The 18,011-nt window shown below is 53.2% G+C and overlaps 6 protein-coding genes across 6 annotated transcripts; 2 read left to right on the top strand and 4 right to left on the bottom strand.

Moving 5' to 3' along the window:
• Window positions 1–267: 267 nt before the first annotated feature.
• On the top strand, window positions 268–3,020 carry MONBRDRAFT_10263 (uncharacterized protein; the record flags this gene model as incomplete). The annotated part of the gene is made up of 6 exons (XM_001748045.1): window positions 268–528; window positions 640–736; window positions 852–946; window positions 1,094–1,189; window positions 1,327–2,636; window positions 2,768–3,020. 6 exons carry the CDS (start codon window positions 268–270, stop codon window positions 3,018–3,020), a joined length of 2,112 nt encoding a protein of 703 aa, XP_001748097.1.
• Window positions 3,021–3,940: 920 nt separating this feature from the next.
• Window positions 3,941–5,124, bottom strand: MONBRDRAFT_10262 (uncharacterized protein; the record flags this gene model as incomplete). Its single annotated transcript, XM_001747970.1, has 3 exons — window positions 3,941–4,008; window positions 4,283–4,879; window positions 5,028–5,124. The coding sequence occupies 3 exons, from the start codon at window positions 5,122–5,124 to the stop codon at window positions 3,941–3,943; spliced, it is 762 nt and encodes a 253-aa protein (XP_001748022.1).
• Window positions 5,125–7,129: 2,005 nt separating this feature from the next.
• Window positions 7,130–10,723, bottom strand: MONBRDRAFT_38103 (uncharacterized protein; the record flags this gene model as incomplete). Its single annotated transcript, XM_001747969.1, has 17 exons — window positions 10,562–10,723; window positions 10,419–10,454; window positions 10,271–10,345; window positions 10,092–10,148; window positions 9,918–9,974; window positions 9,652–9,822; window positions 9,436–9,505; window positions 9,235–9,303; window positions 9,013–9,160; window positions 8,802–8,895; window positions 8,610–8,699; window positions 8,470–8,505; window positions 8,247–8,382; window positions 8,085–8,163; window positions 7,856–7,927; window positions 7,577–7,670; window positions 7,130–7,486 (listed from the first exon to the last, which is right to left on the bottom strand). The coding sequence occupies exons 1-17, from the start codon at window positions 10,568–10,570 to the stop codon at window positions 7,130–7,132; spliced, it is 1,650 nt and encodes a 549-aa protein (XP_001748021.1). The 5' UTR covers window positions 10,571–10,723.
• Window positions 10,724–10,966: 243 nt separating this feature from the next.
• Window positions 10,967–13,552, top strand: MONBRDRAFT_33494 (uncharacterized protein; the record flags this gene model as incomplete). Its single annotated transcript, XM_001748044.1, has 14 exons — window positions 10,967–11,062; window positions 11,145–11,294; window positions 11,368–11,424; window positions 11,505–11,655; window positions 11,676–11,806; window positions 12,036–12,071; window positions 12,191–12,260; window positions 12,360–12,411; window positions 12,518–12,604; window positions 12,712–12,798; window positions 12,897–12,959; window positions 13,049–13,221; window positions 13,315–13,434; window positions 13,493–13,552. Exons 2-14 carry the CDS (start codon window positions 11,194–11,196, stop codon window positions 13,550–13,552), a joined length of 1,188 nt encoding a protein of 395 aa, XP_001748096.1. The 5' UTR covers window positions 10,967–11,062; window positions 11,145–11,193.
• Window positions 13,553–14,090: 538 nt separating this feature from the next.
• On the bottom strand, window positions 14,091–14,492 carry MONBRDRAFT_10259 (uncharacterized protein; the record flags this gene model as incomplete). Its single annotated transcript, XM_001747968.1, has 1 exon — window positions 14,091–14,492. One exon carries the CDS (start codon window positions 14,490–14,492, stop codon window positions 14,091–14,093), a length of 402 nt encoding a protein of 133 aa, XP_001748020.1.
• A 1,850-nt stretch (window positions 14,493–16,342) lies between these two features.
• MONBRDRAFT_10258 (uncharacterized protein) lies at window positions 16,343–16,816 on the bottom strand (the record flags this gene model as incomplete). Its single annotated transcript, XM_001747967.1, has 1 exon — window positions 16,343–16,816. One exon carries the CDS (start codon window positions 16,814–16,816, stop codon window positions 16,343–16,345), a length of 474 nt encoding a protein of 157 aa, XP_001748019.1.
• Window positions 16,817–18,011: the final 1,195 nt, after the last annotated feature.

Genomic DNA, 18,011 nt, shown 5'->3' with positions numbered 1-18,011 from the left:
AGAGAGAGAGAGAGAGAGAGAGAGAGAGAGAGAGAGAGAGAGAGAGAGAGAGAGAGAGAGAGAGAGAGAGAGAGAGAGTAAATTTTTTTGATCAAATTTGATCAAAAAACGTCAAAAGCAATAAAACTGAAACAACAGTTTCAGCACGCACACACACACGAGACCGCCGGGGTGACCGCTCACTTTTGCTGGCAGGGCATTGGCAGGCGGGAGGTGGTCGGCTTTGAGTCTATAGGTTAGGGCTGAGAGTGGCTGGGAGAGGGGACCATGGAAGATGCAGAACCAGACCCTGTGTCGGCCGACAACGAGACCGAAGACAACCAGTCTGAGCCACCATCACTGCGCCTCCTCAGCGCGGCGTGTCAGCGCAGATTGAGCAGCGAGCAGGTGGTGCCCACCGCCTCCCAGGTGGTCAAGGAGCTGATTGAAAACAGCATCGATGCAGGCGCCACCAACATTGACGTTCGCCTTGCCAATGCAGGCCTTGACTTGATCCGGGTCACCGACAACGGCAAAGGCATGAGCGAGGTGATCATGCTTGCTGCAACCACGCGCATCCGTGCAAATGCTCGCTCAATGGCCTGCTTGAACTTGTAACATGACCACTGCACGACCTTGCCATACTGGGGTGTGATTTAGGCCGATCTGGCTGTAATTGCCGAACCGCACTGCACCAGCAAGTTGGCATCCATTGATGAGCTGCAACACCTCGCCACTCTGGGTTTCCGGGGCGAAGGTGAGGGCACAGCCGCTGAGGAAATGCACTCATTGTGCTGCCACAGAGTTTTGGCGGCCTCACAAAGACACCTTGCTCCGTTGGCCAATGACTTGCTTGCTCGCTTATTTTGTAGCCTTGTCCAGCATTCGCGAGTGCGCGGCTGAACTTGTCATCACTTCGGCGCAGCATGCCAACACGCCCGCCCGCCAACTCACCCTACGCTCAAAGGTTTGGATGGCGCGAATCTTGCTAACACACCGCACCTGCGACGCACATGACAGTGCAGATTGGAGCGTTAAAGTCTTGGCCAAGCGCAATTCCAGCGAGTGGGGGGTCTTCAAGCAACGGGCTGACTGATGCGGGTCCTGCTTCTAGGAACCGCGCCCTCGCCCTACTTTGACAGCCAATGCGGGCGTGGGCACCAGCATCGTAGTAACCCGTCTCTTCCATGCTTTGCCTGTCCGTCGCCAGGTTGGTTGGTTCCTGCTCTCAGTGCAGCATGACGAAACGATTTGGCTGTTGGCATGTCAGAGGGTGCTTGTTTTGTGTACATGCTTGACATGACGAATGATTACATGCTTCTGCCTCTTGCCTCGGTTTATCTGCAGGCGCATCAAGCAGCCTCTGCCCGCAAACAAGAGATGGCTCTGGCACAGCACTACTGCCGTGCATATGGCCTTATCCACCCAGGCCTCCACTTGCAGTTTAGCGCCACAGGCCGCAACGCTGTCACCTGGCGTAAACGAGCGGCCAAGGATTTTTTGGGTGCTATTGGTGCTACCTTTGGCGCCGTTCACGTTCACAGCTTACATGCTTTGAGTGGAAACACTCCAGCCGGTCACTTCGAAGCCTATGTCCCACGTCGCGAGGCCCCTATCGAAGCCATATCCCGCAGTCAAGGGGACCGGGCATTTGTCTTTGTCAACGACCGGTACGTTGACGGTCGCCCGTTTCTCTACGCTTTAAACAAGCACTGGTGGAAAGGCTCTGGGCGCCGACGATGGGCCCACCTCTATCTGCAGCTTCGAGTCGCTGCACCAACCCTCGACATCAATGTTGCCGTTGATAAGCTGCAATACTTTATGGAACAACAAGACGAGCTTTTGCAAGCGTTTGAAACTGCCTGTGCCGCCTATTATGCCCTACCCCTGGGTACGACACTACAGGCAGGGCGTTTGGTGTCCTCGCAGCCAGCCGCGGATTGTCGGATACCTGATGAATCCGCGCAAGCAAATGCACACGTACATTCAGAGTCTGAAGACCCATCTCCAGAGCCAAGTGGCACTACCTCCGCTGAAACCCTCACGGCCCTACCCAGCGCTTCAGACGAACAACCCACGACAATACCAACATCAACGCTAGCCCCACATGGAGACACGTTATCCTTCGGCCCCGTGCTCCCGCCCGCCTCACCACCAAGCAGTAACATGCTTCGAGTCGAAGACGCCGCTAGTCAGACAACAAGCACTTCCGCGACCCCAGAGCCTCCGAATGGGGCTGCCAAGCGACCACGCCGACTGTCGAGCTCAACCAATTCATTGGATGTCACCAATCAGCCTCTTGATACGAACACATGGCAGGGAACTCGGAAGGCGCTCTCGTCGCCCGGTCGGCTTCGCGCGCTCTTTGCACGACAGCAGCGCTCAGCTACCCGCAAGATATTGCATACTGATCATTTGCTCCGATCCAAGCCAAACCAGCCCTGTACACGCTTTGCTAGCCAGACTGATTCGGCTCGGCGGTACGCTTTTCTCTGGAGCTTCTGTGCAGCCATTGCTCTTCGCGCCTGTTACGCAAAGGACTGTGCTCATACATTTGTGGCCAATAGTATCCGTGTCGTGGGACCCCTGCAAAACCGCAATTTCTGGGTCGTGCATGACATCAACGGTCAAGAGCTTCGCATTCTTGACTATCAACGGTAAGTCACATTTGAACATCACTTTGTGCGTGGCTGCTCCTCGAACAGGTGCTCATTGACCAATGGGCTTTGATTTGGGTTGGTATCGTTGTTGTTGTTGTGGTGGTGATGGTGGTGCTGTTTCTTCTCAGGTCACGCGCTGCGCACTTTCACACCAAACTGATGGCAGCCGCTGAGCTACCGCGTGAAAAGCTGAAATTACCCCATAGCGTGCGCCAAGAGGACATGGATGCCTCTGCTTGGGCATGTCTTAATGCACAACCTACACGTCCAGAACCCGCGTGCGAACTGCCAGGCTTGCGACGTAGCCCTTGTTCTCGATCGCCGTTGCTGCCATCACCTCATGGCCCTCTGACGCATCCATCTCAGGCGCGCCGAATCTGAACTGTTGTCGTGCAACTGGCTTGAACTCAATGGTAAGACATTGCCACTGTTGGCGTCGGCTCGACCCTGGCCTTGTCTGATCCCTGCTTGCCGCACCCTTGCCGCACGATTTGGAGAGCAGGGGTCCTTGTCCGGAAGGCTCGGGGCCAGCTGTTTATTATTGAGGCCTGGCCGCCAATCAACTTGATGGCTTTGCAGTGGCTGCGTGACTTGGTGCGGGCCCATTTGACAATGTCGAAACCAGGTGTGCCTCGTCTGCCTGAATATTCATCCATCCAACATCAGCACGGTTTGTGACTGTACGACATTCGCAATCAAACCGTGTTGTTCGCTGACAAGACACTCTCTTCCACGGCCCTTGAATTTTATGATTTGTAGGTGCAACAACTTTGCGAGCTGGCCGGTGCCGTCACAGTGCATCTAAGCTCTGTCTATGGCGCCGAAGACGAGGCCCTTGAACAAGCTTTTGAGACTCTCTGAGATGACCATGGGCCATGTCTCTGCCATGAACTTGCCCGTCAACAATTTCGAGACAGACGGATGAATCGACGGCGTATCTGATGGCAATCTCAATATGTGGCACGTGTGCCTTACAGAGTCGTGCCTGACATGATAGGCATGTTAATTTGAAATCTGATGAGGAAAATAATTAAGAGTGGGAGAGGTTTAAGAGACAAAAGCGATTGGGCCGAAAAATTGAGTCCGTCATTGAATTTCTTTTTTTTTTTTTTTTTTTTTTTTTGTATTTTCTTTATCATTTTCTCAGCTGTTCTCAATTAGTTTTTCTTGCCATCGCTGTGCTTCGCGCGTGTCACGTTGCTTTGCACTGCACAATCACGACACTATCGAGTAACGCGCCAAAACTAAAACTCGAAGCTGGTCAATTATAAGTTAGCTATGGATGTGTTGGGCTTAGTTGTTCATGGGTAGACTGCATCTCGTTTTCGATGAGTTTTCGTAACTGTTGTTGCTTCAAACGCCGCAAGCCCTAAGATGCACCAACGCAAAGTCAGCAATGGCGATCAGATTGCAACGTGCCACCACCTAATCAGTCAAGCTCATACTTTGATGCCCCGCTTCTGCAGCCAATCCCTCATTTGAAGAACACTCAAAGAGGAGGGGTCTAACGATGACCACGCCTCGCGCGATGCGGCATTGGCCATGTCCAACTATCGCGCAAAGTGAGCAAGATTTGAATGAAAACATAAAGACTTGACGCGTTTCGGATGCGATGTATGGGAAGACTAAACCACTTGACGCACCTCCTGGATGACTGTGGCAGATGAGGCCGCCTGCCGGGGAGCCGTGACGGTCTGGGACCCGCCATTCTGGCCAGCAGTTGCCGCCTGCTGTGTAACCTTCGATCGAGTCTTCTTCGGGGCAGTCGCGGCTTCTGCTGGCTGTGTAGCCACCGATCGAGTCTTCTTCGGGACAGTCGCGACTTCTGCTGGCTGTGTAGCCACCGATCGAGTCTTCTTCGGGGCAGTCGCGGCTTCTGCTGGCTGTGTAACCTTCGATCGAGTCTTCTTCGGGGCAGTCGCGGCTTCTGCTGGCTGTGTAGCCACCGATCGAGTCTTCTTCGGGACAGTCGCGACTTCTGCTGGCTGTGTAGCCACCGATCGAGTCTTCTTCGGGGCAGTCGCGGCTTCTGCTGGCTGTGTAGCCACCGATCGAGTCTTCTTCGGGACAGTCGCGACTTCTGCTGGCTGTGTAGCCACCGATCGAGTCTTCTTCGGGGCAGTCGCGGCTTCTGCTGGCTGTGTAGCCACTAGTCGAGCCTTCTTCGGGGCAGTCGCAGCTTTTGCTGGCTGTGTAGCCACTAGTCGAGCCTTCTTCGGGGCAGTCGCGGCTTTTGCTGGCTGTGGCATATCACGCTTTGCCTTACCAGCTCCGAATTTCAAGCGTCGCCGGGCTGCTGCGTGTGACCCCAACATGGTCGATCGTGTCAAATTATGTTTGGGTAGCCCAGCAGTGTTTGAAAATAAATCATATTGCTGGTGTTCTTACCGCGCGGCGTGGACTGCACAGTGTCAGTGGCCTTTGCTTCCAGCGATTGTGGGAGGGCAGCGTCATCAGACAAGCCGAGAGGAACGTCTTTAGACATCGCCTTGAGTGCTGCTGGGGCTGCTGCCACACATTTAACCTGAGCGAGTAGGGTTTGAATACATGAAGTATCGCCGAGGAGTGGGATGAGGTTGAGGAAAAAAAAAAGAAAACGCCGGGATCCAACCTGTGAAGCTTGACAGCCTAGCACCTCCAATAGCCCAATCGCTTCATCAACTCCTGGTGCCAGGCTTGCAGCACTGGCAGCAAGTACGACAACCCAGGACGACGCAATGCGTGTGAGATGATTCCGTGTGGCACTCAGTCTTGTTGGTGCCGTCATGGAGCAACGTACGCCTCGGCTTCCATTTTCCGGTTAGAGATTGTGATGGGGGGTTCGAACAAGAGCGTTTCCAGTGCTGCGTAATGCTGCTGACCAGGACGCTCAAGATGGACCATGATGTTGTCAGAGGCCTGACATGCCAGCGGGACGTCAATGCCAAACTAATTGGAAAATTCAGAGGTCAGGCTCCAGGATGTACGCTCACATCAGAGCTATCAAGTGAGGCGACAAAATCCAATTTCGGGAGCATCATGTCAGCTTGAGTCACCTGATTTGACCATGAAGCACAGAAATCACTATGCCCTTGAGGATCGCGCGTAAGCATGAGAACGCGCCATTGCCGCGCGAAGGCATCTCCAGGCATCCCTCCTGCCATCATATCATGCGAAATCGCTCTGAGTAAGAAAATTGGGCTGTGTGCACGAGAGCTACTGTGACTTAAAAACGATCGTCGTAGGAAAAATGCATTTATCAGATCTTGTCCAGCGAGCCAACCTGATCCGTTGTCACGAGCTGACCTCCCCGAGCCTGCGCAGCGGTGGCTGTCGACACTAGGGCCTCGAGCTGCATGCATTTCGGTTCCGAATGGGAATGAGTTTGTCAGCATCAAAACTTGTCCAAGGTCAGTGAGGTACCAGCTCACGTCACGCGCACAAACCGGTGTAGTACAATAACTCCAAAGTACAATTTGCAGGTCAAGTTGCAAAGCATCTTGGCATGTTTTAAAGTGCACGGCCAGAGCAGGGACCGGTTTCCGTTGCAGATGACCTGCCAAATGATATGAGCACCCGTTTCCTAGAACGTTTACTTCATACGATTATAAAGAGGTCAACTTGCTCTTACTCAAATGAGGAATAACCAGGCAGCTCTCGCCTTGGCCTACCACGAGGCCCGACCAGTTATAGGCCAGATAAAACGGAAAAACGCGCACAATCTACTTATTTAGGGAAAATGTTGGTATGAGAACCAAATGATCATCGCTGCAAATCACATACCACATACATCATGTAAAGATGCAGCTTGCAGATCCGAGAAGCAGGGGGCGAGTTCATGACGTTCAATGACCGTTCGCCACGCGCGTGTGGCAAAAAATCTAGCTTGAGCTACACACAACAAGACTGGAGCAGATGTCTCAGGATCAGTCGCCACGGTCACGGCCACGCCCAGGTTTGAATGTGCCAATATCCGGGTCAAAATCTGATAGCGAGTCTGCACTTGAGCTGCACGTGTATCTGTGCTAGCTTCTTCGTGAACGGTGCTGTGTGGCAGACGCTCTGAACGCAAGTAATAGGATTGCATTCGAGCTTGGTTGGGTTTGACATCCCACATTGTGAACTAAGAGCACCCGTCTTTGCACTCGCAAGACGTGCCTATCAGCATCAAGATGATCAACGGGAAATGGATGTCTTTGAGGAGCGTGAAAGCGGCCGCCAGAAACAAGTGCAAACTTGTGCGATGGTGGTGGCTGAATTGATAATGAGGTAAAGAAGAGAGAGAGAGAGGTAAAGAAGAGAGAGGGAGAGAGAGAAAATGAGGAAGCAAACAGCCAAAAGAGCGTTTTGGGATTTGTTGACAAATGAGGGGAAAAAAAAGGCGCGAAAAGTGATGTGACACACCACCAGACGATCAGCATGCCACATGAGTTTCTAACAGGATGTGCAAACAAAAAGCTTTGGCGTTGAACGGAGTCAGCACACATATGCCTAGAACGGCTGCAGGCCGCCTAGCAGGCACTATCAATGTGGCGTTTGGTGGGTGGCACCAACAGGTCGGGCAACTTGCTGGGCAGTTCTTGACCGCCCAGGCATTCGTGACACAGATGCATCGCAACGCAAAACTCTTCCTCGTCCAGGTAGCCATCGCTATCAATGTCAGATAGTGTCCAAATGCGTCCCAAGACGGATGGGTCAAGGCGCGATTTGACCAAGACCTCCTTGGCCGAGGCACCAGAAAGCTTGCCATCAACGGGACCAGCCGATGCAAAGATGTTGCGGTACTCGGCCTGTTTGCTCATGGTGATGATCCACTCCGTTGACACGCTGGTTGTCGCAGTGCCAAAAGGGTCAAAGGGGTTGCTTCCCTGTGCGTTGGCAAAAGCAGGGCATCCAAGGAAATCGAGGGCCTTGAGCCTCTGCAGGCATGTTGCAAAAGCGGTGCCATGCGCACTTACGGCCGGGGGTGCACCCGATGAAGCAGCGGCGGAAGATGAAGCAGCTGTAGGTTCGTGACTGGCGGCCGCACGCGCCATCTGTGCTGCATCCTCTCTGAAAAGATCAAATGACCATTGAAGAATCAACAAAGCAACACACCAAAAATAAATGAAATCAATGCCACAGGCATGTGCAGCTGACGCCAATCGGCTTTCAGCAGTTCTTTCAATGGCTGGTCGTGGTCCCCGTGGGACCCTACGTGGGCTTGAAATTGCCTGCAGGCCCCCAAGATCACGCACCGCTCCGGTGGAAAGTCGTTCATGATGGCAGGAACGTCGCGGGCCAAAACTTGGTCCATGGATTCAATCAGCCTATCGGTACGTGTTGATGAGTCAAAAAAATCATATATATGTGTATGAGAGAAAGAAAGAAAGAAAAAAAAAAAAAAAAAAAAAAAAAAAAAAAAAAAAAAAGAGAAAAGTCTGCACCCAGTTCAAAAACACGCGGTAACTTGACGCTGAGACGTACGCCATGTCAACCTTGGGAAAGCGGCTGAAATCGTAGTCTTTAATGCAGGTGATAAAGTGCTCAATGTTGGGAAAATCACCTAGAGTTACGAACAGACACTCATCAGGGCAGCATGTTTCTTTGACTAGTGGGCTAGGTTTTGGACGTGGGCGAAACATGTACCCATGGGCAGTTGATGCTCGCGCTGAACGGATCGGAAGATCTCGCGCATGTTGTTGATGATCCATTGTTGCTTCGACTGCTTGCCCCACATGGTGGGCATCAATGACTTGATGTGGCCGATGAGCAAGGCATGAACCTGCATGGAGGTTAAGGTGAGTGAGAGCCAGCACTATGGCGTCAGGCGATCAGTTTGGCAAAGGCAAAAAACCAAAAGCCCTCTGACCTTGACGTAGCGAGTTCGCTTTACAAGCTCGTTGATCTAGCAAGCAAAAGGCACACGAGGTCATCGCGCAGGTTGAGGCGGGGACGAGGCGAGCAGGCGTTGACTTGAATAGAGAGCCCATCGAGTGAGGGTTTCTGTACCTTGCGCACGGCAGCGTAACGTGGGAGATCACGCAACTCTCGCAAAAGGTCATCACGCTCCTTTTCAAAGAGTTCAACATTGGAACCGTCCTGTAATTATTAGCATCAAGAGCCGGGTGAGGAGCGGCACTAACTAAATCGACTCGCTTTGTTCGCTGAAAACCAGGTCACGTCCAAGTGGGTAGCACGTACACGCAGCGGGTATTCCCAGAAGGATGAGATGTAGACTCGCTTGACCTCTGGCGTCTGCGACACCTTGCCAAGGGACCACATCAGGGCGCCATAACTGCATTCGGCCATGAAACATCAAAATGCCGATGGGCAGCGCAGCGGCAGAAGGTAAGCAGGGGCACTTGTCACTGGATCAGAGGGAATAGAGTAAGATTAAGGGAACGGAACATACACGCGCATGAGTTGCTGCTCGCTGACGCTGTCAGCCTTGTTGAGTACCACGCGGATTTTCTCATCGTGCTGCTTCAGAGCAACGATGGTGCGTTTGAATTCATCGGAAATGTCCAGCTTATGCGCATCAAAAAGCAGAATAATCAAGTCTGTAGAGAGATCACAGGGCGGCATGAGGTATAGCGACAATCAGACAGGGCCGCTTGCGCAGCGCGACTCGTACCTGACTTTTGTGCAAACCATTCAACAACCTTGACAAAGTCATAGGCCCGACCAATGCGTTGTTTCTCGCCTGATCATTGTGGATACAAATGCCGGGCCATATAACAGTGTAGATGCACAGATGCACACAGCGAGCTGTCAAGCATTCGGTTGTACCAGGAGCAGAAAAGGAAGGCACGAGGAAGAACGACACTGAACAAACCGCTCAAAACGCCAGGGCTGTCCACAAAAGTGACCGACTTGAGAATCTCAGAGTCGCATTGCGAGCATTCCTGACGACAAGCAAGGTAGAGCATACATGCGAGGGTGCAGCAGAGTGAGAGACGAGGCCCGGATTTCCTGAACAAGGGTACAAGGGTAGCAATAAGGCTTCAAATCAAGCTATTGAGTTTGAGGATTGCTTCGAAAGTGGTCGCACCAGGCGCTGGAGAAAAGAAGTGCCAAACTGTTGGAGGCCGCGGAAAGGCTTGTCTTCCTGCACAGCAAGGGCGTTGCCGGGCGTGACACGTTCGGTTGGCCCGTGCATGATGGCCATGAAACGATCTGTGGTTGGTTCGGGTCCAATATGGGAACCCGGAAAGTCCCGCTCCTTCTCGAGGCAGGGGGGTGCAAATGAGTTGCATGGCGTGTCACACCCATTTGCATTTTCGACATCAGGAATAAGTCTTCAGCGGTGAATCCTACCAGCAAATACTTGATGAAGGACGTCTTGCCCACGGAGTACTGGCCCAAAAGCAGGACCTGACAGAGAGCAAGATGAGAGGTGAGCGTGGCCCACAACATAGCGCCTGAGTGAGTGTGTGGGTGTTGTGTGTATGCACGCGCGCGTGTGCGTGTGGTATGACGCTCCAGACTAACTTGTGGGCGGGCGTCAAAGTCGGCATCAGTCAGGGTGGCCGAGTTCATGGCCTGATACTGAAACAAGACGGACAAGCAAGGGCAGAGCGTGGACGCAAAATCAGATGAGGTGCGCGCGCAAAAAAAAAAAAAAAAGAAGAAAAAAAAAACGGTGCCTTGAGCGCGAGCGGTAGCTCAACCTTGTAGAGTTCCTCAACAGGGCGGATACGGGACTTGTAGAGCCGCTTGATGCCATCTACGGCTGAGAAGTACTTCTGATGTACATAAACACAAAGAATGAAGCAGGATCACGGTCGTCTCGGCCGATACATTGGGTCCATGACAAACCTGTTGCTCTTCCACCTTCTTCGGGGCAGCCCCAAACTATGTCAGCACCCGGTTCAGTGGTGAGGCCCCGAATCAACGGCAGACAGGGCGATGCGGCCGGCGCGTAAGCCGCGCCGGCTTCTCAGTCCGCGGAATATACGCACCAGACCCATGGCGCCGGTCAAAGGATGATGGCCACCCTCCACGCGCAATGCAGTGCAATCCCGCCAAAAAAAAATCTACAGCTGCGACGCCGCGCACACACTCGCAGCCTGCAACCGAACTACAGCGCAGTGAGGACAAGCTCTTGCCGCTGCCCTTTGGCCTTGTGAGAAAAACTGTCGGTGTGTGTGTGTGTGTGTGTGTGTGTGTGTGTGTGTGTGTGTGTGTGTGTGTGTGTGTGTGTGCAAGTTTTTTTTTATTTTTTCCATTTGGTCTTTCAATCTCGGGAAAGACTCACAGAGACTGCTGCTCTTTTGTCAGACAATTCCAGTCATCGACTGCACTATCTCTCTCTGTGCTCTCTCTGTGTATTGCTTGCAGTTTGTTTCAATAAAAAATTTTGCTGCGCGCGCTGGATCGGTGGACAGACGACGGACGACCTCCTTGGCTCGCCCCACCCGTGGGCTAGTTTGGTAGGCACGGTCTGGGCGTGTAGTGCAGCGGTAGGAGACTCGGGTGTGCGTAGTGTGAAGATGGTGGGTCGTGCTTTTTTTTCTCCCTTTAATTCACGACATGGCTGCTTAGGTTGGGTGGACACGTGAGCCTCGTGGCTCGGGACGGGACGACAGGCATCATGGCGGGCCGGACAGCGCTGTGGCAAGCAGCACGCCAGAGTGTTCGGGCAGTTTTGGTTTGGCCATCCTCATTGGCCGCGCAACAATCTCGGGTCCAGCAGTGAGTCTCTTGCTTCCTGAGGGTGCGTGTGTTCGTCTGCAAATCTTACTGAATGCACCACCTGCTCCTGCAGCCTCGGCACGCAGCAGTTGCCAGCCTGGCGGCGCATGGCCACACAGTCAAATCGGCCGTACGTCATGCATGTACTTCAGTTTTTTCACTTGATCCAAAATGCTTGGGTTTACTCATTTGCATGTGGCTTGGCACTAGACGGCGAGTCACGCGCCGAACGCGGGATTCTCAGAGCGCGTACAACATGCTCGCAGCCGAGGCTGGCCCAAACATCGACGCTTATTGTGCACGACCCGAGCGCATGACGTTTTCCTACCTCATTGCTCGGCCCTTGGCCTTTGCCGGCGCAGTACGTGGCTTTTGTTCAAGACCTTGTGTGTGTGTGTGTGTGTGTGTGTGTGTGTGTGTGTGTGTGTGTGTGTGTGTGTGTGTGTGTGTGTGTGTGTGTGTGTGTGCACGCTCCCTCCCTTGCATCTTGACATTGGAATTGCAGCACTCGGGTCGGCCGTTGGCTTATCACGGCTGTTTCTTATCTCTGTGTTTGGAGTAGAGTGCATTCGGACTCGCCGTCTTTGCTGGCTATGGTATCTTGAAGCAAGAAAAGCTGGGTCTAAGCATCTACAAAACTTAGTGTGTCTTTAAAGTCTTCTTTGCATTCTGTTGCCTTGCCCTTGCTTCCCTATCCCCGGCTCACGCACGCGCCCATCGCATGCTTTGCCATTCATCTAGTATGGGGGTGGAGCGGCGTCTGCGCGAGGCTTGTCGGTGCGGCCTGCATGCCCGATCCTTAGCATGCAGGACACAGCTTAATCCTGATTGTGGTGTCCAGTGCGCCGAAGACTGGCTCATGGTACTCTTTTTGCCCTCTCATTTCTCATTCTTAGCCATGCCGTTGATGAGGGTCAACAATGGCTGGCCACTCTTTATGGTCGGCTGCACCAAGCACTGCGCACGGTCAGAAATCAATCTGAGTGGTGTTGAGCTGTGCCGATTGTATTGTCGCGGGTGCGCTCAATCCGTTGTATCATCCTTGCTTGGTTTGTGCTGTCGCAGGAGCTCATCACTTCAATGCCGCACACGCTCCTGGGCAAGGGCATCATTTACAGTGAGTGTGTGCGTGTGCACTTGCACTGATTCGTGTCGTATGCTCATGGGCCAACTCATTTCTTGCCCTACTGTGGTACGCGAATGGTGGAGTGCAGCCTTTATAGGAGTCAATGCCGTCGTCTTTCTTCTTTGGCGTTTGCCCAACATGCAGAGGTTTTTGCTGCGCAACTTTATGCATGCCCCTCTCAGCGGTATGCACCCAAGTGTCAGGGTCAAAGTTTTGCTTGCTTGCTTGCGGGCTTGGTTAGAGCCAAAGTGGACGCAGTACTGATGACGAGCTGGCTCTCCTCCTGGTTAGGCCGCTTGACGCAGATGGTTGGTGCTAATATCAGCCATAAGGACGCCATTCATTTCCTCTTCAATATGATTGCGTTTCAGTCTTTTGGTACGTCTTGTGGAGCAGTCCTTGCCTGAGGAGATGAATCTATCTTCAAGGAAAGTGCTCACCCAAGCTTCCTTGCGCTTTTCCGTGCCTTTGTCCAGCCGTTTGCGTCAAGAATGGACAGTTGACCGGCGGCGAGTTTTTGGCACTCTTGGGCTGGGCTGGTACGCATTTTAAGACGAGGTCCAAAGCCCAAGCTGTTTTTTTTTTTTTTTTGTCCATGGGCTGATGACCTGTCATTCTCCGTACTCAGGACTGGGATCATCCGTGGCTTCGATGGTGCATGCCTTTGTGGCTGCTCGCCATTTTGCCGGTCTGGGTGCATCGGGCATTGTCTTTGGCCTTTTTGGCTTTGTCACGGCCGTGGATCCCGAGGCCAAGCTTTCCATCATTTTTTTGCCCTTTTTCACCTTTTCAGCAGAACAGGTTTGCCGCACCAACTTTTGTTGCGTGGAGTTTTCGTCGTGCTCGGCCTCATGCCATGACCACCCATGCTACCACTGCTGTTCAACCTGGCAGGCCATGATTGCCGTCATGATGTTTGACGTGGCTGGCCTGGTTCTCGGCTGGTCGCGTCTGGGGCACGCTGCCCATTTGGGTGGCCTGTTGGTAGGCTATGCCTACGGCAACTACTACAAGGTTCGGCCCGGAATTTGAATGATTGCTGGTCTGCTCTTGGTGGTGGTCTGGGGTCCAGGCTCAGGCTCAGGCGATTGTGATTGTCTTTACTCTAGGAGATTCGACCACGTCTGATTGAGCTGGCCGTGCAAGTGGACTCGATCTTTCATTTTCTCACCTGACCAATAGTTGTTTAATTGAAGCGCATTTACCGTACATTCATGCACCTTCTGGGCGAGTTTCTGTTTCGTTTAAAGCTTTGTCTGTTGGCTCCTGTTCGAGTGCTTGAAGCTTGATGTATCTGGTCTGATAAACGGTGTCATGTACACATGAGAGAGGATTCGATTGATATGCAAAGTCAAGTTTTGCAGTGTGTCCGGCACAGTGCACGGTGAATGAAGGGGGAAAGAACGGGTTATAGGCGTATACTATTCACATGTTGTTGTCGAGCGCAGCTCGCAGACCAGTCACAGGAAAAACAAAATAAGCCACGAATAGATCTTGCGTCGGCTCGATGGCCAACTAACAAGACGCCTCGTTCTCGGATAATCAATCAGGAGGCATAGAACTCGAAAAGAAAAGAAAAATAAATGTTATCATAAACAGCTTGCGAAGCTGTAGGGGCGCAATTCAAACTGTCGACTTTGCGCCAAATATGCCGAGAGGAACGTGGGGGTTCAGACGAGAACCGTGTCTTGACGCCCGCTCTGAGCGTTGGGGCTCTCCATGAGGGTTCGTCGCAGGCTGCTAGTGAGGGTGGTGTTGATCATGCGACGTCGGCTCCTGGGCGACAGCGGCGGGGTCTTGCACGATCCCGGCTGGCTGTCGTTCTTTTGGCGAAAGGTCTTGCGTTTGAGTGTAGCGACGAAGCGGGCTGCCAAGTTGGACTTGTTGGACTTGGTCGGTTGTTCGGCGATGCTCGTGAGGTGCGCTTCAACCTGGCTTTGGCGAGCGACGCGAATGCGGATTTTGTAGGCCATGTCAATGACAGAGATTTCGGCGTTCTTGCTCGTGGTACTCGTGCCCTGGGATGCCTTTGCAACGGCACGGCCAGTCTGTGTCATTGTCTCGTGAGTCATTGTGGGATGGTCCGGGCGATGTTTGCCTTGTTTGTGCGATGTCGATCTACCCAAAAAAATGAGCAAAGACTTGTCGTGTGGAGCAAGCCGTTCCCAAACTCGCCTCAAAAAGCTCGTCTCGATTCATCGTTGAGTCTGGAATGAAGGGATTCCCGAGGTCTCTTTCTGCATGATCCCAACCCCCATTCCAAGCCTGCAGCTTGGGGCTTCAAGTCAAAGTGACCCCCAACACAACGAAATGTCGACACGTAAGGGTGGTTAATTCGAGGCACTGGCCGGATGGGTCGGGTTGGTGTCGAAGGAGTGAGTGCTGTCCGACAAGGTCGCTGGTCTCCTCCTGTGGCTGTAATGTGTCCTGGCCCCCCTTCTTCGTTGTCGTTGGCGTGGACGTGTCTTGGGGTCATGTTGGGTCCATGGGGACGCAAAAGCCGTGGCACAGCCAAAGTCTTTGTCGGTTTATTCGTCAAGCCTGTTGCTCGTCTGACCAGACAAGCTCGTGCTTCGTGCCTTGCGGAGCAGGTGAGTGACTCTAGTTTTTGGCTGGTTATGCTCTGTCGGTGCTCTGTCGGTGCTCTCGTTCAACCGCTGCCGTGTGATGAGGTCTGCTCGTGCCTGTGTCTACCTCTTGCACTTGCACTTGTCAACCGAGACCAACCACTGTTGAGACGCCACTGCGTGTGCGTCTGGGTGTGTGGGAACCTGTACGACAACAGCCAGCAAGTCCCATAGGCATGAAGCAAAACCCATTTCCACAACGTCAAAATGTCATAAAAAGTACAGACTCCCCTTTTTGTGTGCTTTTCTTCGGCAAAATCAACTTTTAATTTTTGTGGGTGTTGGGGAGCATGAGTGTTTGGGGATCACCCAGTTTGTGGAAGGCTGCTCGCTCAGTCGAGAGGTGCCTTGCTGCTCTCTGCGTTGGCTCGGCGATGAAGGGCGGAGGCTGATCCATCTTCCTATGCAAGAAATACTTGTGCAGGTTCGTTGGCAAAGGCGCCAACGATTTCATGGCGATACATCCGGATGTAATGCCGGCTGCTTTGGGCTGGAATGGAGCACAGAGAAACAGGCAACACACCAACTGCCCATGATTGGGGGCACGAGCAGAAGAAGGTTGGTTGGGACTTTGGAAGAAGAGACAAAAAAAGTCACCCATTTCAAAAACGATATTCCCATGTGTAAAAGTAAGGGTTTGCCTTGTTTCTTTTGTTCGTGGCATTTGTGGCCGACGGCGCTGACGTTCCGCTGGCTAATCTCCTACAAAGATGCTGCATGGAATTCTTCACTGATGTGGCACGTGGCATTTGAATTGGAGAAGGGCTTGGATAATAAGGGTGATCGATTGGGGAGGAAAGTCGGCTTTAAGCAGCACGGCTGCAGAGGAGAGGGTTAGGAAGATGAAAAAAAGCCAACGTTCTAGATACACAAGCCTAACAAGAAGAAGCAAACCGCACGGCCCAGAGCGGTAGTATTACAGGTGAAACTTAGAGAGAGCTGCACGCACTCTCCTTCTCTCACAGAATAGCGAGAGGCAGACGAAGGGGGAGGAGGAGGAGGAGGAGGAGGAGGAGGAGAGAGAGAGCGAAAATAGCCCAGGACGCAGTCCAACTTGGCCCTAGTGATATGAACACAGTCTCCAAAAGACACGGGTGTGGGGCAAATAACTAAAAGTATTTTACAAGGAAGCTAAAGGGCAGAGGCGCTCGGGCAAGCTTGACCAGCAGTTTTTGCTGGCACTTGCACACGTTGCAGCCAGCCATACAGAAAGAAATAACAGCATGCTCTTCACAGCATGCCAGGACTCACAACACGGCACAAGACGGCACGGCACATGGCGCGGGGGCCCGGGATCAAAAAGCCGAAATGTTCGGCAAGGCGGGCAGGACGCGTATTGATCGACGCTGTACATGGCACGGGGGCGCGCTGGGCAATGATGGGCGCCTGTTGCGGAGTGAGGAGCGTCGGCTCAAAAAGGTGGGATGGGGCGGCGGCGACTTGCGATTGATCGAGAGGGCGCGCGGTCGTGGTCGGTGCTCGTTTACTGTTTGGGTCGTCGTCAGGATGATGGCTTGCTCTTGGCTCTCCGACAGGGAAAGGCGGGCCTCGCGAAGAGCGGCATCGTCATCCACGGAGATGGCCAGATCGCTGATGCTGTTGCTGCGCACAGAGCAAGCATCGCTGCCGCTTTCACTGCGATAGCTGGGGTCGCGGCGGGTCCACACACGGATGCGGGCCAGGTCGGCAAGAGCAATGACGCTGGCGCCGGCATCGCCGTTCTCGCGACGACTGCTGGCGTGCCAATCCTCAAACCCACGACTGTACATCGCGGGTGGTGACCAGTCTGATGTCGATAATAAAAATCACAAGTGGTCACGTGCCGCACAGGGCTTGCAGCACGGGGCAAGAAAATGCAAGCCGCCTGCTCGTGTGGCCTGGTGCTTGTCGAGATGGATGAGGAGCGACGACGCGCCTACCAAAAAAAAAGCGTCTGGTTTAGGTGAAGAGCGGTTATGAGCAGCTGGTGCAGGCGCGACTCTTTTGCAGCTCCAACGTTGTTGCGTTGTTGCTCCTGTTGCTCTCTCTTTTGTGGTTGATCTTCTTGTGCAAGGCCCACAGGGAGTTTGGGATGTAGGATGTAGGCTCACGAGGAACCCACATAGGAAAGAAACAGAAACAAACGATTCAAAACAATCACCACCATTGGTAGTGGCAATGTGGGTGTGGCACTCCTGTTGGCTGTTTGTTTGTTTTTGTTTTTGGAGGTGTGATGGGGATTGGGGATTGGAGGTGGGCGGGAGCAAGCTTGCACGGGCACGGTTCAAAGCGGTCGGGCTTGTGATGGGGCAGAGCCTGGAATGGACTCCAGACAGCCCTGTGCCGCACACACACGAACAAATGGTATGGAGGGATCGGTGTAAAGCCGAGCCAGTTGTCACAAAAATTCTCAAATTTCCGAGTCCGAGCCAAGTTTGGAGCACGTTGACAAGGTTGAGGGGCCACGAGTCGTTCCGCAAGGTCGATGGGCTCACGATTGTGGCGGATGCCGATGCTGGCCCGTTGTTGAGTGCGATGACCAGTTTGGGGATGGCGACTCGAGGCTCGGCGTCGCCAATGTCGCCGATATCAAGGTGCGATCAAGTCTGGAGTACCGGCGTAAGGGTTGCTCAGCATGAGAAAGGGGCAGCAAGCTCGATGGGGATTGCCGATCCGGCGCTCAGTCGAACAAGGCAGAGGTGCAGCGAGCGTGAGAAAAAAAAATGACGTTTGCCCATGATCGATGAGAGCGATGAGAGCCCCAAAGCCTGTCCCAGGTGCGCCGCAACTGCGATCCAGAGTCTTTTTCCTCCCACACGCCCATCAAAATTAAAACTTACGACCATTGCTTTACATGTTCAAGAAAGGGGGCGTGTGGCGTTGTCGTGGCGTCCCCCTGTGTTTTTCTTTTTTTTGTTGTTATTCTTGTTTGGCAGTGGTAACATTAGGGGGGTGGGCGGGGTAAGGCGGGGGGGGGGGGGGTAC

This window comes from Monosiga brevicollis, genomic scaffold (assembly GCF_000002865.3).
Source record: "Monosiga brevicollis MX1 MONBRscaffold_20 genomic scaffold, whole genome shotgun sequence".
NCBI classification, from domain to species: Eukaryota; class Choanoflagellata; order Craspedida; family Salpingoecidae; genus Monosiga; species Monosiga brevicollis.
Note: the sequence above shows the minus strand (reverse complement) of the source record. Positions and strands in the feature narration are given on the sequence as shown.